The sequence below is a fragment of the Mus caroli genome, chromosome 5 (genome assembly GCF_900094665.2).
Source record: "Mus caroli chromosome 5, CAROLI_EIJ_v1.1, whole genome shotgun sequence".
Taxonomy (NCBI): domain Eukaryota; kingdom Metazoa; phylum Chordata; class Mammalia; order Rodentia; family Muridae; genus Mus; species Mus caroli.
In genome coordinates, this window is record NC_034574.1 from 93,596,434 (window position 1) to 93,624,082 (window position 27,649).

Consider the following 27,649-nt stretch of genomic DNA (forward strand, 5'->3'; position numbering starts at 1 on the left):
GCTTTCTGCTGGCCTCTGTAGGCACTGTGAACATACCTGCCAACACAACCATAGGTATATAAGGAGAAAACTATTAAGGGCTAGACTTGTTGCTCTTGCAGACGACCTGGGTTTAGTTCCTAACATCCTTGAGGTGCTCACAACCATCCTGAACTCCAATTCCAGGAGGATCTGACATGTTCTTCTGACCTCCATGGGCACCAGGACCATATACACGGTGCACATTTGTACATGCACGTAAAACACTCATCACATAAAATAAAAATAAATCTAAAACGAATGAAAAGAAACGCAGGCAGTATTAGTTGAAAATTCAGAGCATCTTTGAGAGAGTGATATTTGAAGGCCTGCTGTGAGAATTTTCACTCTGGCCAATGAACAGTAAGCCCACAGGCCCTGGGCGAGGGGGTCTGCTCAGTGTGGGACAGTGAGGCAGGCAGTGTGAGTCTGAAGGTAAGAGATGAGGTTAGCTTAGAGGCATGTCAGACTTGGCATGTCCTGAGTGACTGGGAGACCCTGGCGTGTGGGCTGGGGAGTGACTTGACCTCACTTAGGTTTTCTGGCTGCTTTGACAGACACACAATGAAAGGTAACCTGTTATATAACATCCTACCATCCCACAGACCAGGACTGGCCAAGGTAAAGAAGAAATAAACACACATCCAAATTTCTGTAATGAAGAGTCGCGTCTATGGATATAAATAACAACTTTATTTGCCAACATCCTTCTAAAACATTGAGAATCAGAATGGCTTCTTGAATTACAGCTTTGGCAGTGAGTACAGATCACAGTAAAGAATGATGTGCCCCAACTTCTCTCAAGGGGATTCTTAGTGAGGAATAAAATAAAGCACACGGCCAGGTCATAAAAGCCATTAGATGAGCTATGCAAGTTGTTCTCGGAAGTTCCTGAAACTCTGGATGAGGAGGAACAAGGACAGAGGTTGCAGGATGCTAACACTGGGGTCTACCCAGCCCCAGGTCCCTGGGACGGGTGCTGTGACAGGGAGCTGGTTGAAAGCAGCTCTAGTAAAGTCCAGTACCCGCTGCCCGAGTACTTCTTACTTCTTTAACAGATTGCTCATCCAAACCTAACAATGTAGTCTTAAGCCCTGAGAGTTTTACAAATGAGTTTATTTGCTAGGAGAGAACCCAGAGCCTTGGGTATACATCATGGTGCCCACACTTCCCATGAGCTACCACTCTAGCCGGTGTGCTTGAGATAGGGTCCTACTATGCCGCTCGATGCCTTGACCTCACAGTTTTCCTGCCTCTGCTTCCTGAGGGGCCAAACTCAGTTCGTCTGCTCACTTCCCACTCTAACGGCTTCGGCATCTTTTGCTTCTTCCGTCTTTTCTTTGCACAGGTTTCCAAGGACAATCCCTAAGAACAGGAGCATTCCTACTGTGCGGTTGGAGGTGAACTTGTCCCAGCAGTCCTCGGCTCTGTGGATGTCTACAGTGTAAATCTGAAGAAGGAGCAGGGAGCTACATTAGGACACATCTGGACTGCACAGCAAGTCTACTCAGGGGAAACAGCTCAGGTTTTAGTTACAGAGCCTAAGCTACAGGAAGCCCTTACTATAGCCTAACTATCTTCCGATGCAGAAAGATGCAGACAACTATTACTGAAGAATCAGTCGAGCTATGCCCTAAGAGCCCAGGCTATGAGAATGTCCGAGGCAGCCCACTGGACATTCTGCCTGGTTCTAACCATAAAACTATGAAATGTTCCAATGTCCTAAACTGACACAGTGGCTGGACACTGCAATGTGGCTTCTGGGATGAATCGATCAGGATGATTCAGGTAACTCTGAATTGACTGTACATAAGCACTTTCAGGCTACATGACTAAGATAGATGTGACACACGTGAAGTTCATGCTTCAATTTGGGTCCCATGCCTAAGACATATCTTATATACATGTCAGTATTGCAAACTTTTTAAAAAGTTTAAAATCAAAGCCTTATGGGCCTCAGCATTTCAGAAAAGGGCCTCCACTTGCCCGTGGAGAGACCTTCCTTCCATTCAGGAACTCACGCTGGCCCCTGCAGCTCCCATCCCTGGGGTTCAGTCTTATTTTCTGCAGCAGTCTCTCAACTGAGAAAGACCCTGCACATTCCTGGCTCTCACTCACTAGATGAGGGAGACCCTTCCGGGTTACTATGGCAACCAAAGATGTTCTACCCATGTGCTTCTACTCCCTCCTGTGCTGACAGGGGATCCGGAGTCCCAGACCTATGTCCAGCCGCCTAGGTCAGACAGTTCTTTCCCCCACACCAGCCCTGCAGATAAACCAACACGGCCTCATTTAACTTCCCTTCCTTCTTGGTCAGGGTCTCACTGTGTCGCTGAGGCTGGCCCTGAATTCTAGATCCTCTTGCTTCAGCATCCCTAGGGCTAGGATATGAGCACAGTATGCCTCATGTCTGACTGGCCTGAACTCTCACTTTTCTATTTAGACGTCAGCAGATGAAAAATGGGGATTTCCTCTTAGATAGCAGAATTTCCGCGCAGCTAGGGCTACATCTAGAGACTATCTTTAACAAAAAGGGAAATTAAGACAGTGTGCTGAGGACCACAGAGGCCATTTACACTATCTCTCGGGCCACATCCATTTTGCAATACTTGCAGATGCTTGAGTATTTCCCCTCCTTGCGACCTAACACTTTAGTGTATACTTCTATATACACCAGACAATTAATTCATGAATATGGGCTTTGTAGTGCCAAGTTCTCAGCTCTTAGCAAGGGGTTGCATCTGTCTCAAGAGGAAAACACTGAAGAATCCCAGTGTTTGTAGCGAGGCCATGGAGCAGACGTGCTGTGTATGTGACTAGTTTCTGTGGTCCGTGTCATTGCAGTCTTGCCTGCACTGAAGCTGTAAACACATCGTCGGGCTTGTGACTACCTTCTTATTCTAGTCAAAGAAAGCTCGACAACACTGGTGCAGCTCACCTTAGATCTGGCTCACTGTTTCATAGGCTCTCTATGCAGGCTCCCTAGAAGCCTGGGTGAACATCCTGAGGACAGTTTTGTTTTCCTTGAACCCTGGGCTGCCCCCATGCTAGGCAAGCCCCCTAACTCCTTAACACTGACCCCTTGGCTTTCCTTTTGAGAGCAGGTTTCACTAAGGTGCCTCGGCCGACTTGCTTTCTGAGCTGCTGGGACTGCAGGTTTCCAGGGCTGTGTTTTCTCTGGCTGGCAGTGGTCCCCACACAAGGGACACTTGTCAGAAATCAACGCAAGGGAAGGTCCTGGGGATCAAAATCAGGCCATCAGACTTGGTGGCAAGCACCTTCATCTGTCTGGCCTTATTATTATTATTATAGGTTTATCAGATTGTTTTTGGACTAATGAATTCAATGCACAAGCTTCAGCTATAGATGTATCAGAAGTAATTTCAGAAAAATCAGAAAAGGGAAAAAAAATCCCTATTTAAGTGTGTGTTCTTTCTCTCTACATTAACAAGGATAATTTTCTTTGTTTGTTTTGAGACAAGGTTTCTCTATGGAGTCCCGGCTACCCTGGAATTCACTCTGTAGACCAGGCTGGCCTTGGACTCACAGAGATGTGTTTTGATCCTCTGCCTCTGGGATCCAAGGCCTATGCCACACAACCGGCAATGCTAACTTTCTGCTATGACAAGCTGAAGCTGAGGGAGGAGCAATGCAAAGCACGCAAACAACGCAGTTGTGTTAAGAAGTTCCTTGCCTAGTGAACAGGGGTTGTTTTGTTTTAATAATTTCCATAATTTACAGTAGGGAAAACAGAGGGAGAACAAGGCTAAGGTCGAACCTGGTGAGCCAGGTGGGCTCCCACTGCAGCCACGGCAGCATAGTAGGGGACGGTCTGACCACTGTTGGCTCCCGCCAGGCTCAGCGCTGCCACCATGGCCACCCCAAAGCCACTAAGCCACTGCCTGGTGTTCTCCTGGAACAGCAATGCTGTGGACTTCAGGCCGATCAGAGCATCATCTTTCTTGTCCTAATACCAGGAACAGAAAAGTGTGTTTCAATATTTAATTCAGTACTATGAAGATCACATTTCCTAAGTAGTCAACTTAGCCATTTTTAATATATTTACAAGGTTATACAACCAACTCTGCTCTCTAACCAAAGAGCACAAGGTTTTAAAGATGATGCATGGAGATACATCACAAGCTATAGAAGTGAGAGATGTAGAACAGATCACGATAGGCAGGACATTGCTTCCTCACACTGGACAACCAGCAGTTCCCCTCTCTATGCACCGCTCTACTACTTACAACCCCATCAGGATTTGGGATTAGACTTTTACGTTAGGACTAAAATCAACTGTTTCCCTCTTTATTCAATATAAGTATTAATTATGTAACTATAATTACTATCATTATATTATTATAGTTAACAAAATTTATCTTGTTTTTGAGACAGTCTCTCCATGTTCCCTGGAACTTGCTGTGTAGACCAGGCTGACCTTGGCACTCACAGAGCTGTCAGCCTCTGCTTGCTGGGTGCTGGCATCTAAAGGTACCACCATCTAAAGGTGTGTACTACCACACCCAGTTTCAAGTCTTATTCTTTGCTGAGCTCCATTCTTCTAGAGTTCTCCATTCTGTTTTGCTCTAGCTTGTATCACAGATGCATAAAAAGCTCTCGGCACAGCCACGCCCACCACCTCCCACTCAGCCCAGCTGCTCCCTTCCTTCCTCCAGAACGGGTGCTGCCGCCTCTGGTGCTCTCCCTGTCTCTAGGGGAGCACACGCATGCCTGCCTACACATACACACACTAAATAATAAATCATCTTTTTTTTTAAAGTTCAAGAATATATCTCCACTAGACACGCAGGTGGTTAACTAATTATGTGTGTGTGTGGGGGGGGGGGGCATTGCTAATCACCCCGCACGGTGTGTGATGAGTTTGATACAGCATCCCTTCACACTCACTAGAAATAGACAGTGTTTGTCAACTGGACCTCAGCAGCTGGCGAAAGAACAAACAAAGGCCATGAACCAAGAAAAGCAGAAAGGAAGCATCCCAAGCAAGCCTCTCAGAAGCACTGAGCGCCGTGAGGATGCCCCCAAGCCGTGCTCCTTTACGAGACTTATCCTCCTTTACGTGGTGTGTGTCCACACGCCTGCCGTGGAGACCCAGGAGCCGGATGACAGGCACCGGTGGGCCGCCATGAGTGCTGGGAACCAAGCCCTGGTCCTGGGTGAGAGTTGTGAGTGCTCTCAATTGTGGAGCCGCGTCTCCAGGTGCCCAAGAACAACATTTTCCAGTTTTAATGAGGACAATATTATTTATAATTGTCAAAATTCAGACACAGCTTGGTTTGCCAGAACAGACATCATTATATTGAAAACAGTGATCCCATTCCAAGTCAAGGGGTTACTTGTCATACTTCAAGTAACAACGACAAAGAATGGATTAAAACATGGGAGTGATTATTCCTAGGACCCTGAATCTGAGGCTGTGACAGAAGGGCAGGAGTTCAAGGACAGCCTCCTGTGACACAGGACACTCTGTCTTGGACACTAAAAACTAAACTAACTACAAGGAAATGCTTATCACTACCCAATTACAAGTCTGTCTAATATGGACATTAGAGAGGGAGACAGCGAGGCAGAGCAACGAAAAGTACAGACCATAGAGATTGTCTGGCGCGGGCCTGGACCTTGGGCAAGTTACTTATTTATAAAATGGGGCCAAAACGATCCCTTCTGTGCAGGCTGTAGGGAGCTAACATAGCATTAAAATGGTGCCTGGAACATGCTAAGTACTACGTAAATGCTTGGGAACAATCAGCCAAACTGTCGAGTAAACAAACAGAGACAGGAACGTTGCCTGTTGGAAGAGGGGACTGTGAACAGTCTTCCTTTTAGGAAAATAACAACCTGCATTTTAACCTGGTCCTTATTTTAAAGTCTCTGTGCATATTTGTAATCCCACCTCTTAGGGAGCAGAGGCAGGAGAACTGGGAGCTCGAGGTTGTCCTTGGCCTCACAGTAAGTTTAAGGCCAGCCTGGGTAATATGAAACATTGTCTCAAAAAAACTAAAGCCAAATTAAACAAAGAAACAAACAGGGTTCTTAGAAAACAGCAGCAGCTTAACTAAAGTTAGGAAAATATCATTTCTTTACCTGGTGGGCATAGATAGTATCATATATCAGTGTCCACATAACTCCAGAAAAATACAGAGGCAGGCATACAGCCGGATCACAGGAGCCCTTGACAGCAGACCATCCGAGTAACGCACCCCAATTAAAAGTCAATCCTACATGGTGACAGGACAAGTAGATCGTATGTCAGCACTGCACAGGAACATGGGGTGTGGGGCTCAGCGTGGGTCACAGGCTCACTACCGTCCAGCCTGCTCTGCTGTCTGTCCTTCCCTCACAGGATCTTCTCAATCTCTTGTGGTTGGTATTTACTCCATTCGTCTTACAGAGTAACAGACTAGGCACAGAACGTTTAACTAGTCATTAAAATAGCATCGCTAATAAAAGGATAACACTGTTCAATAAGGTAACTTGACTTGTGGGGCTCAGGCTGGCTCCTCTTCCCTCCCCTCTGAGCTATGGGACAAGAGTACAGATGTAACACTTACTACTCACTCGCAAGCACAGCCTCTTGTGGTCTGTAAGTCCCCACACGCTGGCAGCTGCCGTGTCCTCTCTGTAAGGCTGATCATCCCCTAAGTCCAGGCTAGATGCTCAGCTTTCTAATGGATACTCTGCCTTCAGATCTCTCAGGCCCTGAGACACAGTATCTGAGGCCACTCTGCAGAAACCCTTTCCCTCTCTCACACTGTCTGTTCCCATACAGAACACCCTTCCTCTGAGAAAACACCTCTCCTTTGTGGTCCCACCACATTCATGTTTGTCACAATGTACGTCGATGGCCTGCCTGTCTGCTGTCCTCTAGTCCATAAAAATGGTGACCATGTTTTAGTCTTGTTTATCTTCTGGGTGCCTGGTGCAGTTCCTGGCACAAAGTCCAAGTAGGGGCTGGATAACTGTTAGTAGAAACAATAGCAGCTTTAGTGTGTTAGCCTGAAGAGAGGGTGTGCCTGTACTCCCTGTACCAAAAGATTCCAAATCCACCACAACACTACTTTCTACATTAAAAAAAATGAAAGAGAGAATGAATATCCAATGAGAAGATAAATATTCCATCACACTATCCCACAAATCAAGTCCTCATTTATTTCATGAAATGTCCTTTGATTCTTTTATTTACTAGAAAAATGGCTCGCAGAATTTGAATCCACCTAGGAGTGATTCAGAATGGCCTAGGAATAGGGGGGATGCAGGAGTAGGTTCTCCTTCCATGAAGAACATTTCTATCTTTTGTGTGTGATGCTGATGCTGGGTGTGTGCAGAGGATGCTTTCCAGCCACTCCCAGTCGATTACTGGAGCCAGAGACTATAGACACACTGTGTTTAACTGTCAGAGAGTGGGAGCCCCTGGAGCTCTCAGCATTCACCTTTATTTCTTAGGTGCTTCCTCCCTCACTTCCGAATTCCACAGGATGCTCTCATCAACCACCTTTCATGACATAGTTAGAGTTTTAAAATAATAATCCTGATAATCTTAATAAATATGTAAAGTTTCTTGGCCAACGAGAATAAATGAACTCCTTTAAAGTATGAAAATTTATTTTTCGTAAAACTTGATGGTTAACCTGACAGTCATGTATACACACCTGTACACACACACACACACACACACACACACACACCCTGTGCAGGATATAAAAACATGGCAGACAGTGTGAAGGAACTTACCCAAAGCCAACTGAGGCCAAAACGTGATTCTTTTCATTAGTGGGTAGGTGACGACAAGAAGCAAGGACGCTGCTCCCATTGCTATACTAGAAACAGAAGCTACAGGATTAGTGCATCATTCAGAAATCACTAAATATTTTCAAGTCATTAGTGATAATAACTGCAAGGTATTTTTGTATTTAGTAATATTTTTGTGAACATTTTTTCTTAGTTTGACTTTACCTACGCTAGGAAATGATTAGAAAAGTGCTTTACATGTCACAAAACAACAAAAACAAAAGCTAACCCACACAGTACTTTCATGAGCTAGGTACTACTGTAAGTGTTTCAACTGTGTTAATTTACTCTTCAGTCTTCACTAGGCACCAGGCCGTCTTAATCTCATCCCCTTTTGTAGTGGAAACTGAAGTGCAAAGCAATGCAGGAGCCAAGTGTCACCCAGCTCATCCATAGATAGGATAGGGAGACTCAAATCTTACAGCAGCCCGGCTCCAGAGTCCCACCAAAGTAACCCACCCTGTACTGTTGGCCACCTCCAAACGGTGTACAATAAACCAAAGTGTGTGTACATGCATGTGTTTGTATGTGTGTGCACATGCATGTGAGATGAGGAAAGGCTAACTTCAGATGTGATCCTGAGAGTGCTATCTTGCTTTCTGAGACAAGGTAGTCACTGGAACCTGAGGGTCAGCAACCAGGAGAGGCTGGCTGGGCCAGCAATCCCAAGATCTGCCTGCCTCAGCCTCCTGAGTGCTGGCATTCTAAACATACCCCCATCCCTGACTTTACAGTGGGGGGCTAAGGATTAAGCATACTTATGCAGCAAGGACTTCCCCAAGTGAGTCACGCCCCTAGCTCTCCATGTGCCTACCAGAGTTCATCAGACTGGCGAGGGTCCCTGCATACACAGCAGCCATTCTCAAGAAAGAGAAAATAGCAGAGCAGCAGACACACCTCTAATTCTAGCAGTGGGGAGATGGAGGCAGGAGAATCTCTGAATCTGAGGCCAGCCTGGTGTACAGAGTGAGATCCAGGACAGCCAGGGCTACATAGGTGAGACTCTGTTTTAAAAAAACAAAACATCTATAAAACAAACAAACAAACAAAGAAAGAGAAAACAGCACAGAAACATAAGCTGTTCCGAGATTCCTCAAAGTTCACCTAACAGCCTTTCATACTGTCAAAGCTGCTGGGCCTGACATGACCAGGTCTAATCTCTTTTGTGGCACTCTCTGCTCTGCTCATCCTTACTCATGAAGCACTCTGAAAACAGCCATCTGATGCTGTGTCTAGTTAAGAGCCCCATGTGGGCCCTCTTGGTTTTCTCTTCTGCTATTTTGACTAGTTATAGTCTCTGGGAAAGATTCAGTTCCACTTTTTGCTAACTGAGCCCAACCACTTCTGCTTCCAGGTACTCAGCAATAACAGGCCGCATAGTATATGCACACATATTGTTGCACATACACCTGAGAACCCAGGGATGTGCTCTGTGTCCTATTAGGAGTACCTAGAGCAAACTCTACAATTCAGAGCGAGGCTGCTCTTGGCTGCAGTGTCTCGGAAGCAGATCTGACAGTGTGCTGAGGTCCTGTGCCCTGCTGACTCTCAGGCCTTTCAATAAGCAAATCTGTAATAAAGAGAATCCCCTCCATCCCCACATTTTACATGTCAGAGGAGATATTTTACACACAACTGTGAAACCACATCTCATGTACCTGTAGTAGTTTAAACACAGGAGAACGCCCAGTGCCAAGGTCAGCTGTCCCCCAAGGAAGACGAAGGACTGGAAGGTTGAAATGTCTCCAGCAGCAATTGGGCGACTTGCTGTCCTCGTAACCTCAACACAGGAAAACAGAGCCCTTAAGTTATATGCCAAGTCAGTCGTTCATGTAAACAGTGATTAGCAGATGCTCCATGGGCTCCTGAGACAGTGCAGGGCTGGCACTCGCCTCCAAGTCTGATGAACTGAAACCCACACAACAGGAGAGAAATGCTTCCTCCAGGTTTACTCTGACTTCCTCTCGTGAACGGTGTTTCCTTCACACATACAAATAAATGTTATTTCAAAATTAAAGTGAGGGCTGGAGAGTTGGCTCAGCCGTTAAGAGCACTGGCTGCATTTTCAGAGGTCCTGAGTTCAACTCCCAGCAACCACAAGGTGGCTCTCAACCATCTGTAATATAAAAAGGATCTGCTGCCCTCCTCTGGTACACAAACGTACATGCAGACAAAACGTGCATGTTTAGCATGTTAAAGGCTAAGGGCAGGCTCTTAGGAACAATTATGAACAGAGTGAAGTCCCATCAAGAACTAACACTGTGTATTTAAATAGTTTGAAGTGTCTGTAAAGGGCTAAGTGCTGTGACACCATTCCCAGCCCCACCTCCAAACTAACAGTGTCTTCCAGATCTAGATACGTAGCCACTCAGCTCAGCAAGCCCATATCCAGCTCCCATACACAGGCAAGGTGGCGAAATAGCAGGCTTTCTCGGGAGCAAGGGACCATGGCAGATACCTAGTAAAGCCCACATCCTGCTCTGAGAACAGGAAGCAGTGAGTCAGGATGAGCCGATGTGTCTGCCACACTCCTGAATGGGTCTGTGATGTTAGGCTGACTATGCTGAAATGCTAATGGCAAATCTGCTGGGGAGTGTGGACAGTGCTGTTAAACATACCAATAATGACTGCTGTTATTCCCCCCTGAAATGTGACATGATTATACCAAATTCAACCACAAGATTATAGTAAGAAAACTTCAGTGTTGTTGGAAACTAGGAACTGAGATCTGGGGAAGACTCACACTGGAGTCAATGCTTGTGATCTAATGTCTGCCACACAATCACAATCACAATGTTAGCCCAGTGTCAACAGACATACAAACCTGATATGCCCCAACAGCACCGCACTTATCAGTTAATATGAGCAAGCCATTTACTAGTCAGTGCATTAAGCCATCCCTGAGCCATAACCACACCATTACTGATGGGTAGCACTGCCTACAGGAAACTGAAATAAGGGTTACAATTAGCCTGAGATTTTTACCTCATCCTTTAAAGGAAATAGATAACGTTTTTAAATAAGCAAAACCCATCTCAACAACGCTGAAACACTTGTGCTTTGTTGCATGACAATGTATAACTCAGACTCCTGGAGAAAATGGAAAAGGTTGACTGGCTTCTCCATCCCTCACCCTGTAAAGACAGGGTTCACTGTGTAACCCTGGCTGTCCTGGAACTCAACTCTAACTCAAGAGATTCACCTGCGCCTGCCTCTGCAGCACTGGGACTAAAGGGATGTGCCACCATGCCAGGATGGCTTGATTATTTAATGAAGCCCATTCTTTGTGATAACTGCATTTAAGAATATGGAAACTCCATATGTTCTTATCATACCTTTCATTGATGACATCCTATATGCAACAATTCTTCATCAATACAGACAAGATCTATAAACTCCTCCTCCAAGGATCTCTATTTTCCTTAGGAACTGATCACCCCCTTCCCCTCTCCCCCCGCCCTCCACCAACACCTAGCAACTGCAACATTCATATGGAAAATGCCATGTGAACAGTTTTTATTTCTATGGATTAATTCCCAGATGTGCAACCCATAACTTGGATGACTGGTGTGCCCCTAGAGTAAACCAACAAGCCAGGCCCCCATCTGAAGTCTGGTGCGCCCCTGACTCATCCGCAGCAGCAGTGCTCGGGCACTGTTCTGCCGGCTAGTGAGCCCTGGCACTGTTTCTCACCGCAATCACCCAGTGCTGTATAATGAATGATGTTTCACTGCAGTTCAAGTCTGCAATGAGTCAAAGCTAATGATGTTGTGAAAAACAAAACATCTTTATGTGTTACTTGCAATCTAGGCCTCTTCTCTGTTGAGATAGCTCTATGTACATATTAATCAGATTTTAATTCAGTTTGGTTCTGAGAGTTTTTTAAGTACTGATATCCTGGTAGGTATGTGGTTTCAAAATATTGCTAACTCGTCCCTTTAACACTTTTAAAAGGGTCTCTGACATATAAATTGATTCCTGTGAAATCCAATGTAGCTGTACTTCTTTTTATGGATCATACTGCAGTGTTTGTCTCCTGATGCACTCAGGAGCTTCAGGTGTTCTTCAGCCCGGCCTGATGGCGATGCATCTTACTGTGGGTTTGCTTAGCCATGCTTATAGGCACGCACTCACCTTCATGCCATGTACAAGCACACAGTGTGCTTACACCATTTGCCAAACTTCAGACAGTCAGCTTTTATTTCTTCAGGCATTTTTCAGTATTTCTACCTGAAATCCAAATGTCTCAGGTGTCTAAGAGTCTCTCGTTTTTATTGTACTTGCATGGGTGCTTTGCTTATGTCTGTTCATCACCTCTGTCTGGTGCTTACAGGACCCTGGAGGGGGTGTCACATCCTCTAGAACTGGAGTTACACATGGTTGTGAGCTGTCATGTGGGCACTGGGAATTGAACCCAGGTCCTCGAAACAAACAGCCAGTGCATTTTAACCTTGTTTTATTTGGGTTTTTGACAACCCTTTGGCAGGGGGAAGGAGCTGTGGATGCTAATTACTTCCAGATGGGATTAGCTAACTCTGGTTCCTTGGCCTCAATGGCTCCCAGAGGAGTAGGCATCTGTCAGTGTTTGGCTGTGATTTGTGTCCATTTGTGTCTCCAGGTTGCTGGCCTCTTCAGTTCCAAGACTGAGATATACGAGGCAAAGAAGAATCCAGAAAAGTCATTCCCTTGCTTTTGGGGGCTCCAGAGGCTCTGCTACAGTCTCTTGTGTTGTCTTCTATGTGACATCTGGAGTTCTTGGTGAGAAGAATAAAGGCAAGCATGTCTAGTCCACCTTAGGGGCAGAAGTCAGACACCTGAGCAGTGCTAACACAGGTAAAGTGCGGGACTTTCACATGGTCTCTAAGTCAGATAAAGAAACTCAAGATATAAAGTTTCATTTCTTCTTCAAATTCCCTACTTTCCAATCTCAAATCTAAGATTAGTTTTGAAGGTAACTGAGAACAAAATCCCTTTTGAATATTTAACTCCCAATGTCCATTTCTATAAATAAGTATGCTGTTACTCACAGATGAGCTAATTTATAGCTTCCTTCTTCATTTTCTATAAGCCTTATACTGAGCATTTAAAAAAGGAACACTGAACTACTCTGAACATGAATCTGAAATCTCATTCATATGCAGAATGAAAAATTACCCAGGAAATGGGAACATGCAAATCAGGTTTGCATTTGCTGGCCAATCAAACAGCCCCAATGTCTGCATAGCATGGAGGTGCTTAATCATATGGCTTCTGGCATCTTCCACTCCATCCTGCTTCTAGACCCAGATCCAGACCCAGACACATACACATACACACACACACACACACACACACACACACACACAGAGGAGGGGGGGAGGGAACAAACTGTTCAATACAATTGCTTATACTTTTGTGGCACAGTAAGAGACTAACTATAAAACTGAGGCTAAACCAGGACCTGTCAGACTACCTCAGAAGAGCTCTGTGGTGACCCTCGGATGGTACATAATGTAAAGCATACCACTGAAGCTCTGGAATTTTCCACTTACCAGTGCTGGGCCACTGCTGCCTGGGCACTGGAGCTGTAGAGTAAATGGAGGATGGGGGCTGTGGTGGAGCCAGTACTGCTGTGCCTACTGCTGAGGTTCATTTAAACTACGATCTGACTGAAAGCAGGGTGACAGACCTCTTAGACACGAAAAGGTTCAGGTCAGTCTCTAACTGCAGTTCCTACCTTTAACTTCTTCACCCTTGTCTCCCACATTTTAAATTACTTGTAAAACTCCAGCACACTCCTGTCCTGTGGCCACTCTTCTGCTGGAAGGGAAGTGAGCGGCACTTCTTGACAGTGGCCACTCAACTGCCTGCCTTTCACGGTGGATTTCAATGGTACTCGTGTGATGTCGTTGGGTGTTCTGAAAAAATGAGAGAGGCCTCTGTGTTCCTTCCCAGGGTGAAACTACCTTTTTATCGAAGTCACGGTCCCACATGTCATTAATAGTACAGCCTGCTCCACGCATCAGAATAGCTCCAGTGCCAAAAAGTGATAACATGTACCAGTCTGGAAAACAACCTGGGTCAGCGGCCAGACCAATGCTCCAAGTGCATGGCAAATACAGCAGCCAGGTTCCTAAACAAAACCAAAACCACACAGAAAAAAGAAAGGAACAGTTTAAGTGAGGTAAGTGCTCCATCTGCTGCCGTGACAGAGCCCATAGCGTGGGGAAGAAGGGCTGATCTGGCTGTGCATCCCCAGCAGTCCGTCATAAAGGAGCCTGGGGGCAGGAGTGATGCTCACTGCTTCCTTCACTCAGCCGGGTTTCTCCTCCACCCAGGACCATCTGACCAGGGTGGCACTGTCCCCCCCCCCCGTGGGCTAAGTGCCCCCACATCATTAATTAAGAAAACGCCTCTTCCCAGATGACTCTAGCTTGAGTCAAGTTGACAAAAACAACCAAGTCCCCCTTGCCATCCGCCCCCCCCCCAACCCCAACTACCCAGCACCATTACTACATCCAAAGTGCATAAGCAAAGTGACAGGTCACTGCTGGAACCAGCACTGGGGACTCCTGTGCGGCACATGCCTTTAATTACTGGAATTCCTTTACTCTCAGACATCAGGTAGATTGTTTGGCCTCGTAACAAGTTACAGGCCAGCCAGGGCTACATAGTGAGACTGTCTCTGGAGCTCAAAGGCTGGGCTGGGCTGCATCGCAAGACCCTGTCTAAAACAAAACAAAATAGCAACTTCCCTAACAAAACCTGACAAAACTGGGGGATAAGCCAGGTATGGTGTTGTATGTACATCTATACCCTGTACCCAAGAGGCAAAGGCAGGAGGATCAAGGTGAAAGCCAGATAGGCCTGCAATCAAGTCCTAGGCTAACCAGAGACACAGAGTGAGACCTTGTCACAAAAGCAAAATAAAGCCACTCAACCTGCAGCAACAACACTACCACCCATCAAAGTAAGGGAAAATGCATCTGTAACCATATAGCAAATAAGAATTCACCCTAGGGACTGGAGAGATGGCTTAGCAGTTTAGAGCACTGGCTGCTCTTCCAGAGGTCCTGAGTTCAATTCTCAGCAACCACATGGTGGCTCACAATCATCTGTAATGGGATCTGATGCTGTCTTCTGGTGTATACATAAAATAAATAAATAAAATCTTAAAAAACAAAACAAAACAACAAAACAAAAACAAAAAGCATTTACCCTAGCACACAAAGAGCTCCCAGAGACAGAGAAAGAAATAGTACAGTTAAGAAATGGACAAAGGGGGCTGGAGAGATGGCTCAGCTGTTAGGAATACACGGACTTAAAAGTCAGTCAAAGTCCCCTTTACGGTAGTCAGTGTAGTTCACGGAGACGGCCTTGGGCTGAGGCCTTCAGTCTGGCTTAGTGTGAAGCCATGTGTACAAAGGGGGCTAAATTTTAATGCTTAGCCAATAAACTAGATGAAGTTAACTGCATAGAAGTATTTTATACAGATTAGAGACTTACAAATGACCTCTGATATTCTATTTCAAGAATGGAAGTCTTTTAATTAGTCTTTGCATATCTTGCCTGTTAGGTAAAGTCCAAAGGGTATAAAGATTTGTTCTGCTTGGTACAGGGCCTTCCTATAGCCCAGGCTGGACTTGATTCTGAGATCTTTCTGCTTCAGCATTCTTGGTGCCAGGATAATGACAGGCTTTGATACTTGTGTTCCTTCCTGATTTAGGAATATGAGAGAAAAGGGGCCAGGCGAGGTGCATGAAGGAGTATGAGTTCGAGACCAACCTGAGCTCCACAGTATGAACTCAGTGAGAGTATTTGCCTCACGTGACCCAGGGCTCTAGATTTCATCTTTGGCATTGGAAGGAGGTAGAGGAAAAGGAATAAGGATCAATTAATACACAAAAATGGTCAAATTAAAGTCACTATAATGTTTAAGCTACTTATAAAGCAGAAATGTAAGAGGCCCAGGGGTAAACGCCTTGAGAAGTGGCCAGCTCAGTGCCTGAACCCAGGCTGCCGTGGACACACACACACACACACACACACTTAGAATACCTTATCTAAACTTGAACAATACCTAACATCTACTGTATGCTCATGAAGTACCGGCCAGCACTGCCAACACTCTATAAACAGCCAGTGCTCACCATGTCCTAAAGGAAGAATCACTAATAACACCGCCTCACAGGTGGAGGAGCACAAAGTGAGGCAGAGAATCAGCCGCTCTTTATAAAGAGCAAGGCAGAGCTCCCAGTGTGCAGCTGAGGCCCAGCGGAGAACCTACTTCGCCACCATTTGCTTGGTGCAGCTAGGGCTGAAGTCTCCACTTAGCAGTCCTAGGCTAACTCAGTACACAGTGAAGCAAGACGTTCCTTGGCTACAAGCCCAATTACAATTATGTATATGCTCACTTACTGACAGGAGCCAGCACACCAGTGCTTGGAAGGGGGCAGATACTTGACACTAAAGAGGCTGAAGGCGGACGTCTCAATTTCATCTGAAAACAGAGAAAATAAACACCTACCTCACTGAACTTTAATGAGATGACAGTATTATGGAGGACAGACAGCTCTGAAACCAAGACTTGGGACTTAGTAAGCTACAGGCACTCCACCACGGAGCTATATCTACAACCTGAAAGGATTAATCAGGCTATATTAACATATATAACATACATGACTACAGGCACGGCTTTCTCTAATATTAATTAGAATATTAATATTCCTTGAGTCCCTGTTATAGGAAGACACTGCTCAAAGAATGGAGTGTGTGTTTATGAATTCCAGGTACACAGCAGTTCTGTTCCAGGAGCCTCCAGGAAATACTGTGGGTTCTCACAGGAGACAGTAAGGCCTTTCTATAACACTAACTTTAGCTGGATGGTCTGAGGAGGAGTCTCCATAGGCTCTGGTGCTATTTGGGAGCATCAGAGGCATAATCTAAGAGAATGTGTGCCACTGGAGGGAGGCTTTGGGAGGAAGATGCCGCCATTCTGGGTGTACCCTCTGTATACTGTTCATGGTTCACAGTGTGAACTCCCAGCTCTTGCTCTGGCTGTGACTTGTTGCCAGGCTCCCTGCCACGACAAACTCCTGTCCCTTTGGAACTGTGAGCCCAGCCTGGGTCATGAGGCTTTATCACAGCAAGAGAAAGGTAAGGAACGCAGAGACTGAGAGATGGAGGCATGGTTTGCCCAAAGCCACTGTGTTAAGACAGAATTCTAAACCAGCAGTCTGGCGGAACTATAAGTCAAAAACTCCTTCTCATACCCAAGTCCCAACCCCACAAAAACCCTACTTCTGTCCCCACTGATTGCTAGGGGAATTCCTTTCTATCTTCCCTGTGACACTTTCATTCCTTACAGTTATTCTGTGAAGAAAGGTGTAGAGGTAGTGAGAAAAGCCGAACAGGTTGTAGACAGACTTGTTTATTATAAAATGGAAAGATTCTCTGGGAGAGGAAATAAAATGGTCAGATTCTGAATGGGATGGGCAGGGCTAAGTGTCTGTGTAGACTGAGCTTACAATTCTCTAATGATATATTTCCCTTAGGACAACCCAGAACTGCAGTGAAGAGGGAAACATACTGCCAACCTGGTGGAAAGAGCGCCACCTGCCAAAACTTCCTGAAATGACACTGGTAGACTGACCAGTGATGTAGCCCAGTGGTAGGTAAGTCCCTTGACTAGCCTATGGGAGGCCCTTTGAGTTCCACTCCTAGTACTGAGAAACAACAAAAAAGCTTTGTTACTGCCTTCTAAAACACAACGACTAATACTGCTCTATGAAAGTAAGTAGATATAACATCAATACAGTAAAACAATAACTGTATCACTGTCTTACAAGACATACACATATTAAACTAGGAACTCTACTGCCAATTTCTGTTCCTGACACAAGGCAGGGGTCCAAAACCATTCACAGAATGAATTTTACCTTGTAACTGTCTTATTTAGAATCAAAACATACAGGCCAGTATCTTAAGGCACTCAACACAAATAACTACAAAGGTAAGTTTCTCTAACCTCCAGTTCTGTGACTAATGCCTCCGGAGCCCTTATGTGAAGGCATTATGGTCAAATTATTTACCATGTGTAGATTAAAGTCAACATTAGCACTTTCCTTTTATAGAGAAAGAAACGATGGTGCAGAGACAGAAAGTAATTTAACCATAGTCCCTCCACTGGATTGAGCTGAAGGTTCAAAACCACAAGGTCTGGCTCAAAAATGTGGCTCAGAATCACTTTATAGAGTCCTGTTACACGGCAGGATGTACAGCCACTAGATTAATGTTTAATTGTGAAAACAGAAACAATGGCAGCTGTTGTTCTGTCCTGCATGTCTGCAAGTCTCTCTTGTAGCTTTGTCACCCAGAATCTAAGAACAGAATTATAAAATGCTTGTATAAACCCTGAATTACACAACACCCTAATAATGGCAGGCCTGCCTTCTATTTAATAGGTGTCTATAATCTCTTGTTGCAGTGATTTGGTGCTTAAATCCCACACAGGGAGCATTCACATCTAGAATATCAACAGTGACACCTGGCTGCTGCCACCCCACCCGCTTTGTCACCTGGACGCTGAGGCAAGCTCTGGAGTTTGTGGCCAACCTGCAGTACAAAGCAAGCCCTTGTCTTATGCAAAATAAAACAGGTCCAGGCAGGCATGGAGGAGAGTGCCTGCAGTCCTGGCAACTGGGAAATAGAGGCAAGAGGTCAAGGTTGGCCAAAGACACATAGGGGACCCTGTCCGAAAACAAACACCAAACCCAAACGGGGCCACGTTGGGGGTCCTGGATAGGTAAAGGAAGAACAAATAAGTTTGGCATTTGAATGTACTTCCATACGCTGAAACTGTACATACTGACATCTAGATTAGCTGGAATTCAGGTATGTCCTTCTTCCTCTGTCCAGCCTTGTCTCCCACTATTCCCTACATCTTTCCAGGGTTACAGGTCAGGCTCTTAGTCTTAATGTTTCAGCAGTAAGTCTGTTTGTTTGGTTTTTATTTCAGAATACATAGCCCAGACTGGCTTGCATCTTGAATCAGCCCTCCTGCCTTGGATGTTAGACTATAGATGTGAGCCACCATATTTAGCTACCCTTGGATTTTGAAAATATCCCTCCAAGACCTCTCTACTCCTCTATAATATAGCATTTCCTTTGGAATACTATTTTTTTTTTCAGTTGTTCTAGCTCTGGAGACAGTAAGTTTTTTTTTTCCCTGTACATGACCTATACCTCTGATACTTTTCCATACTTTCCTAGATCACCAACTGTCTTTTCCAACCAGATACAAATTCTTTCAAAGCTGGTAGTTTTCCTAGCTCATTCTGTCACTAGGGCCAGGCGACTTCATCTATAACTCCAGGCATCGTTTTATGAACTAGACAGAAGCCTTCCGGGAAGACGGAGTTTATAGTGTGTCACAGGTGTCAATAGTGCGTGAGCACTTCGATGAAAACGACTGAGGAAAAGAAGAAGGTCATAGAGAGGTTTGTGTGGGTTTACGTTGACGGGCAATCCTGAAGCACGATAACCCGTCTGTGTTCAGATGCTCTCAATCTTTGTAACCGGTGATGAGGGAAAAAAGCCCAGTACCAACATTACTGGGGTCCTTCTGGTCTGGCTCTTAATAGTCTTACTTACATGCCCCATGGGCCTTACATAATTGGAGGCAAAAATCGAAAACTAATGAATGCAGAAATGCTTCAAAACTGCAAATCAACAATCAAAAGCTTCGAGAAAGCAAAGGAGCATCTGCTCACATCTGAATGGGGTAGGAGTGGTCTGGAGTTTGTGGAATGGTCTGGGAATACGTGATTATCAACGTCCGTCCCCGGGACTCCCGGCTCAGAGCGTGGGAAAATCTGCGTGTCCCTGGCTAAGGTCCCGACCGAATCCCGAGGGGACTGGCCCAATGGGTGCATCGCAGCGGCAGCGGAGTCGCGGTCGCCGCGGCCCTGCTCGCCAGGCAGGCAGGCAGGCTGTCGAGCGCAGCGCAGCCCAGCCCGCCCCACTCACCGATGGGCTTGTCCAGGCGCATGAGGCGCAGGTAGGGCTGCAGCGGGCGGGGCGCCGAGTTCACCACGGCCGCGGCCGACAGGCTGAGAGCTCGGCCGCGCTGCGTCCCAGGGGCCGGGACTCGCCGATCCCGCGCGCCCGGAACCCCTGCGCTGCGCACCAGGGCCAATGGGAGTCCGCGCGGACCTCGCAGCCATGCGGACCGAACGGCCCGCAGGCCCGGCGCGAGCCCCGCGCCTCCCCAGCGCAGCATGGCGCTATTCTGGACGCCGGTCGGAGACGTCATCCAGGGCGACGGGCCGCGGGCGGGCATGCGCAGTGGTGGCGCGCGCGCTCTTGGAACTGGATTTACAGACCAGGCTGAGCCGTATGAGTGCTAGAAATCAAACATGGGACCTCTGTAAGGAGAGCAGCAGGTGCTGTTCACCGCTGAGCCATCTCTCCATCTCCAGGTTTCTTAATGAACTCAAAAGGAGAGTGTTTGTTTAATAGTTCTACCATAAAAAGAAAAACTTAAGTCCAAAAATGTTAACTACATCGAATGCTCAGCTTCTAACACTAAAAGGGAAACAAAAAGCCAAATCAAATTATGTAAATTCATATATATGTATATTCATATATACATATACTCATATATATACATATATATGAATTTAACTATATCTATCTATATCTATATACTTAAGGGAAATTCTTTACTCGAGGTGAACCTAAGTTTGACAGTCAGCCAAAAAGGATGCAGTTTCACTCAAGAACAACTTCATAACCAGGTGGTGGTGGCGCACTCCTTTAATCCCAGCACTCGGGAGGCAGAGGCAGTCAGATCTTTAAGTTTTCGGCTAGCTTACTAAAGAGTGAGTTCCAGGACAGCCAGGGCTACACAGAGAAACCCTGTCTTGAAAAATAAAACAAAGAAAAACAAAACAATAACCAACTTTATGCGACCCTTGTTAATATAGTTGGCCTTTGCATGTTTGCAGGTACCTGGTATGTGTTATTCCACCGTAACCCCTCACTGACTGGCTCTGGACAAGTCGCTTATCTGGATTTTAGTGTTTTGAGGTGGTGGTGTATCCTTTTCGGTGCCCTTCCTTAAAGCCTATGCAGTGAGTTCTGTGATCCCGTGTAACAACCTGGCCTGGCGCTTGAGGAAGGTGCAGCAGGGGGCGCGCTGGCCTTTGCAGTCTGGGAAGCGCGGCTGGTCCTTTGATCTTTTAGCTCCATCTGCTGCTTGCCAGTTGAGCTCTGACTCCTGTACAGGTTTGCAGCCTTTGAGGCTCCTTTCTTTTCCCAAAAGTTGCCTCCACGCTGTTTATTTTCAAGCACCCTTTCAGGTAGCATAGGTGCCGCCATGCCAAACACGAGGCTCTTGCACACCATTTCCATTTGCCTGGAGTTCCCAACACAATATTTAAAATGCAAAAATCATTGCGAATGCTTTCCATTTTAGAGGGAAAGGATGATAAAGCTGTTTTTTTAAAAATTGCTTTTTTTTAATTTGAAAAAAATGTATTTTAAAGTACACCAACTTTTTCACTCTCAAACCCATTTCAACTTGTCCTGCAGTGGTAGTAGGACATTATAAAAGGCAGAAGAGTAAAGACTAGACTGGGTCCAAAGAATAGTTATTAGCATGAAGCAGGAGCGACCATGGCTCTCTGCCCTGTTCTGATAACCCCATAGAGGGTCAATAGCAACCTTTTGCTTTTGTGACATGATGTCCATGGCCTTCCGTGGAAGACACACACACACACACACACACACACACACTAAATAACTAAATACATGGAATAAATGTTTGAGGTTTTGTTTTCTTTGTTTTGTTTTGTAAAGAAAGAAGGTAAAAATGGTTTCAAACTCATATGCCCTGGGAAGTTCTATTCCTGGACTTGGAAAGTATTCTTTTTATGGAGAGGCTGTGAACCACAAGGGTGAAATAAATAATGAAAATCATTGGAGCAATAAGATAAGGTGCAGATTAAAAGCTAACAGGTATGTGAGCTTAAAAGGTCTCACTAACAAGGCAGACAAGTATTTTCCCTAAGAAAGATTAGGGAAACTTCAATGTTATTGCATTTAACATTCAGTAATATAACTGAGCACTGGTCTTCACTCGGCCGTGCCTTTCTCATACACCTATTGGCTATTAGAAGTATCTTACCAGCAATTTGTATTGCATATGCCTCTTATTGTACATGCCTCTAAACTACTTTGACTCTTTCTCCCTCTCCCTCCTCCCTCTCCTTCCTTCCTTCCTTCCTTCCTTCCTTCCTTCCTTCCTTCCTCCCTCCCTCCCTCCCTCCCTTCCTTCATTTTTTGAAGCTGGGTTGGGCTTTGTAGCTCTGGTTGGCCTGGTTTACTGTCTATGTAAACCAGACTGACCTCAAACTCACAGAGATGTGCCTGTTCTGCCTCCCCAAGTGCTGTGATTAAAGAAAGGCATGTGTCACCATGTCCAGCTGCCTCAATAATTTTAAAACAATGAGAGTCCACATATGTGTGTGAGTGTCTAGGTGTGCATGTGTTCACATGTATGTGAAGCCAAATATGTGGATCTCGGGGATTTAACTCAGACCAGTCTCGTTGGCAAGCACCTTTACCCAATGAGCAACGACTAACAAAATAGTCAAGTAAATTTACAAATATTTTAAAATAGGTAACATACATCAACACAAAACCACACCTCTTACTTCACAGGGAATATGAGTTTATTCTGAGCCACATGCGTGACTGTGGTTCAAGAACACGGTTTCAGATTACCCCAGAAACATGTTCCAACATAGAAGTAATAGTACACACCAAAAGGAAGGAATAAATCCTATGGTGTTTAAGTTTGGGGTTTGGTAGACTAAGTGAATACATTAAAAGGTTTCATGTGATGGTTGGATATTAGTTCAGAGACAGAGGTTAGCAGTGACTGATCAGCAAGGGAACTAAAGATAGTTGTACTGGCTGGTTTTGTGTGTCAGTTTGACACAAGCTGGAGTTATCACAGAGAAAGGAGCCTCGCTTGAGGAAATGCCTCCATGAGATCCGGCTGTAAGGCATTTTCTTAATTAGTGATCAAGGGTGGGAGGGCTCATTGTGGGTGGTGCCATCCCTGGGCTGGTGGTCCTGGGTTCTATAAGAGAGTAAGCTGAGCAAGCCAGGGGAAGCAAGCCAGTAAGGAACATCCCTCCATGGCCTCTGCATCAGCTCCTGCTTCCTGACCTGCTTGAGTTCCAGTCCTGACTTCCTTTGGTGATGAACAGCAGTGTGGAAGTGTAAGCTGAATAAGCCCTTGCTGCTTGGTCATGGTGTCTGTGCAGGAATAGAAACCTGATGAAGACAATGTCAAAGGTAATTTTGGTTCTGGATCTGTAACATTCTGACTCTAACAGTCATGAAGTTCTAATTAATAAGCTGGATAGAATCCACAACATAGTTCTAGCCTTTTTTTTTTTTTTAAAGTAGGAACTTAAATTTACGCAGGCAATACCTTCTCAGGTTTCAAATATAAATTCTTTGAATATTCAAAATCAAAATGCCTCAGTCCATTTTTGTTATTAGTGTGTGTGGTTGGGGGAAGCACACATGACACCCTGCATGTTTCGAGGTCAGTTCTTTGTGGGGTCGGTTCTCTCCACGAAACATTACGTGGGTTCCAGGGTTGGAACTTGGGTGGCCTGTTCTTTAGGTTTTTTGTCAGCTATTTTATGACATTAGAAAGATATTTGTGACAGTATGACGGATCACAGGAAATAAGAAACTGATGAAGGTCCCGTAAGTGTCACGTGACATGTCCACTTGCAAGCATCAAGTGACATGAGGTGAAAATGGCTGAAATAGCTTGTGAGTGTCAGGGAAGAGTCTGCAGAGAGAGTAGAACAATGTAAGTCACTTGGATGCTGGAAGAGGTGTTGAGGTTAAGGTCTGAATGTACCTTCACACACACACACATGAACATTTGTCACCTAGAAAGGAAACAGAAGCTGGGCGTGGTGGCGCATGCCTTTAATCCCAGCACTCGGGAGGCAGAGACAGGCAGATTTCTGAGTTCGAGGCCAGCCTGGTCTACAAAGTGAGTTCCAGGACAGCCAGGGCTACACAGAGAAACCCTGTCTCGAAAAACCAAAAAAAAAAAAAAAAAAAAAAAAAAAAAAAAGGAGACAGAGCAGCCAGAGGGAATGCGCACTCGCACACAGACTCTCTCTCTCTCTCTCACACACACACACGCACACACACGCACGTGCATGGGAAGGAAAGAAGGCACAGGCACGTGCTGCTTGGATCGTGTGTGCAGAGAGAACAGAGTTGCCGCCGAAGTGCCTAAGGTTAAGACAAAGAAAGGCAGGTGCCAGTTATTGAAGAACCTCACCGGCCTGTAAGGAATGGAAAGGCACTTGGGTAGTTCCAACAGGGCAGGGAGAATGGGTGGGTCAGTGGTTAAGGACATTTAACTGCTTTTGCAGAAGACCCGAGTTCAGTTCCCAGCATGGTTCATAATCATTTGTAACTCCAACTCCAAGGGAATGTGATGGTCTTGCCCTTGCCCTGTGAGGGCTGGTGCACCCATGTGCGCCCATGTCAGCCCATGTTCCCTAGCCCCCACCCACCAGGTAAAATAATAAGAAATCAATCTTGAAAGAGTCTGAGGCAAGGTCGGGATGAATGAACAAGTTAGATGTTGCTATCGTCACACAAGTAAAAATTAGGCATTGGGCTTAGCAGAAGAGGGACAAGGAGGAAAATAGGTAAGCCAAGACTTGGTGACTGAAGGAGGAAATTATGTTTATGCCTGATTGTTCCTAGTCTGCAGAGTCAAGCACTTCAATGTTGGGGAGAATAAACAAGTACAGGTAGGGGGTATACAAGAAAATGGTGAAGGAAGAAGCAGCTTCATTCATTCATTCATTCATTCATTCTGCAGTCATGAGGATCAAACCCAGGGCATTTTGTCTGTGCTAAGCTAACATTTTTCCAGTGAGCCAAAGCTCCAACCTGTCGAAACCAGACTTTCAAATGTAAGATCCTGTAAGCTTTAGATTTATTAGAAGAATGACCATGCAAATTGAGGCTATAAAATTAGTTTATTTCAAATGTGGAAATATAAAACTTACTTGCATAAAAATTGAGAGTATTGAAGCATACAAACTTTAGGTTCTAGCTTCATCAATGTACTAAATTCAGTGGACATAACATTCATAGCAGGCAAACATACAGAACTGTAATCCTTAGGATTAAAATCCTGGGGTGGGGGGGGGAGAATTACATTTTGTTACTTAATCCAAAGCAAGTGTCCAGTGCTGTGGACTCCACTAAACCTCTCTGCCCCAGGGAGTATTGCTTGAAGACAGTTGTAGGCATTGCTACTCGTGGATGGTGACGAGAAATGACCACAGACGTATTCCTTGCCGGTAAGACTTGAGGACACTTGAGGAAAGGCTTGCTAAGATAACTTCCAAGAAAGAGCTCTTCAGGTCTGTGAAGAAAGCACTCATCTTCCTCTGATTGCTGCTGGATCTCAATGAATCAATATACCAGTTGTAGCCATCACGTGCCCAGGCCAAGAAGGGAGCCAGCACTACAGACATCAGGACAGAGAGGGAGAAAGAAGATGGGCCCCTGCTGATGTGCTCAGCTGTCCAACCGTACCTCACTTCAACAACTCCGTATGTAGGGTTATAAACGTCCTCATTTAGACGCTTCTGCTACTCACAGGCCAAAGCTTTCCAAGCAAAGCAACAGCTATTGGTGTAGAAAAAGTAAACACTAATCAAGGGTGATGACGTCAGGTGTTTCCAGAAACGTCTCCCAATCAGCCAACCGGCTCCTTTACAGTCATTTCCAAACCATAGGCATCCCTTCCCTCTTGGCTGTGACTGGTCTTTTATTCATCTTTAAGACTACTCCACCCAGCCATCTGTCCTTTCCCAGACTTGTGAAGAAGGAAGAGAAGAGGCACAGGGTCTGTTTCTCTGTTTTAGTTCCTCTCAGAGTGTGAGCAGGTGCCTTTTTTACAGCCATGTGGTGTTACTGCAATGAGCCTTCCCCCACTGGAGCTAGAGAGAGGCTTCTGAAGGTCGTATTTGACAATCTTCTTACCAAAATAACAATAAAATAAAAACAAACAAAGCCTTTTTTAAAAAAAAATCAGGCATATCCTCCACTTATTTGCCTTTTGGTCATATTGGAGGCATTCCTGTACATTTTTAAACAACCCCTAAAATAGTGCATGCAAAGGGCTAAGAGTCATTTGCCACACAGTGCCATTAACTGTCACCATCTGCAGTATTCTACTTAGAGGAGAACACCACACTGGATGTAATACTGAAGTGTGCCCCACCCTCCCGAAGCTCTGGAGCTCAGCAAGGAGGTGGCCTCCGAAACTAGGGTTTTGTTTTAGGAATAACACCCCCTCGGCTTTTGTCTCAGGGGTACCATATGCCTTTTATTTTCATATACAAGCAGCGATTTTGGCATTTCTTATGACGAAAAAACCATAGGAAAAGGCAGGCAGGCTTAGTGCACTTCCGGCGGGGAGAGGTTTTTCTGTCAAAGCTGGCAGGGTCTGCTCATCCACCATCTTCAGAATTCGACCGTTCAGTTGGACAGATCTACAGGAAGGAAAGACATGCTTGTGTTAGGCAGGTTTGCGCATGCACCGTGGCCCCTACAAAACCTGTGGAATCATTCTAGGTCATCAAGGGCAGGGGTGGGGGTGGGGTGGGGCATTGTGGCAGCTTGAATTATACAATTTGTGAGGTGAGCTTGGGTGTTTGACTGAGACACACTTAAAACTGGAGTGGGAGAGAACATGGGTGGACTAGCAGAGTATATGTGGCCTTTTACAGAAACATGCACAGATCGGCTGCCTATTTTACCCTGGTTTCTGAAAGAGCATCACACACCGTATCTCAGGCTGGAATCTACTATGTAACCCAGGCTAGCCTCAGACTCCTAGCAGTCTTCCTACCTCCACTGTACTCAGGGATGTCATTATCATGGTCTTCTTTTTTTTTTAATTTTTTTGTTATTGCTAAAAACTGACAAGCTGAGTTATTTTTATATTGTATATGGAATGCACATGACACATGTATAACACCCGTCAGGATGCCTGTACACAATAAGCGGTGTGAACATCTTATATATCACTGCTTTGCACACAGATGAGCGAACCCGGTCAGACCTGTGATCCTTGCTCTCAGGGAGTGGGGTCAGGAGTTCAAAGTCAGCTCTGAATACACAGCATATTCAAGGCTACAGGAGACCCCATCGCAACAACCCCTAAACAAAACTAAACCGAACAGAAGTAGTCTATTACCGAATCCTCCTTGTAACATCTTGACATATGTATTTCGTCTTTCTATGCATATGAATGCATTTTATTTAAACAAAGACAGGTATGCTGTGTATATTTTCTAAAACTTGTTTTCAATTTACTAAAAGCTAATGTTTATTCTGTTTGTTTGTTTGTTTGTTTGTTTGTTTGTTTTTTGAGATAGGGTTTCTCTGTATAGCCCTGGCTGTCCTGGAACTCACTTTGTAGACCAGGCTGGCCTCAAACTCAGAAATCCTCCTGCCTCTGCCTCCCAAGTGCTGGGATTAAAGGCGTGCGCCACCACCGCCTGGCTTAATGTTCATTCTCATCTTTCAGCGCTCACCCACCACATCGGTTTAGCAGACACACAGAATTCTAAGAGTCCATTAGTGCATTTACTTAATCCATGTATCCTGGGCCAATCTCTCTTTCTCTTTCTCTTTCTCTTTCTCTTTCTCTTTCTCTTTCTCTTTCTCTTTCTCTTTCTCTTTCTCTTTCTCTTTCTCTTTCTCTTTC

At 45.3% G+C, this 27,649-nt stretch overlaps 2 protein-coding genes across 3 annotated transcripts in view; both read right to left on the reverse strand.

The window, feature by feature from the left end:
* Positions 1-690: 690 nt before the first annotated feature.
* Coq2 (coenzyme Q2, polyprenyltransferase) lies at positions 691-20,106 on the reverse strand. The gene is made up of 7 exons (XM_021162627.2): positions 19,834-20,106; positions 13,773-13,939; positions 9,486-9,607; positions 7,771-7,856; positions 6,124-6,257; positions 3,797-3,985; positions 691-1,468 (listed from the first exon to the last, which is right to left on the reverse strand). The coding sequence occupies exons 1-7, from the start codon at positions 20,084-20,086 to the stop codon at positions 1,295-1,297; spliced, it is 1,125 nt and encodes a 374-aa protein (XP_021018286.1). The 5' UTR covers positions 20,087-20,106; the 3' UTR covers positions 691-1,294.
* Positions 20,107-24,883: 4,777 nt separating this feature from the next.
* Hpse (heparanase) overlaps positions 24,884-27,649 on the reverse strand; it is a 39,576-nt gene continuing 36,810 nt past the window's right edge. For both annotated transcript variants that reach the window (XM_021162327.1, XM_029478048.1), the window contains one exon: positions 24,884-26,429. In XM_021162327.1, coding sequence (XP_021017986.1) covers positions 26,270-26,429 — 160 coding nt within the window. In that variant the 3' untranslated portion in view covers positions 24,884-26,269. The remainder of the gene's footprint in view (positions 26,430-27,649) is intronic.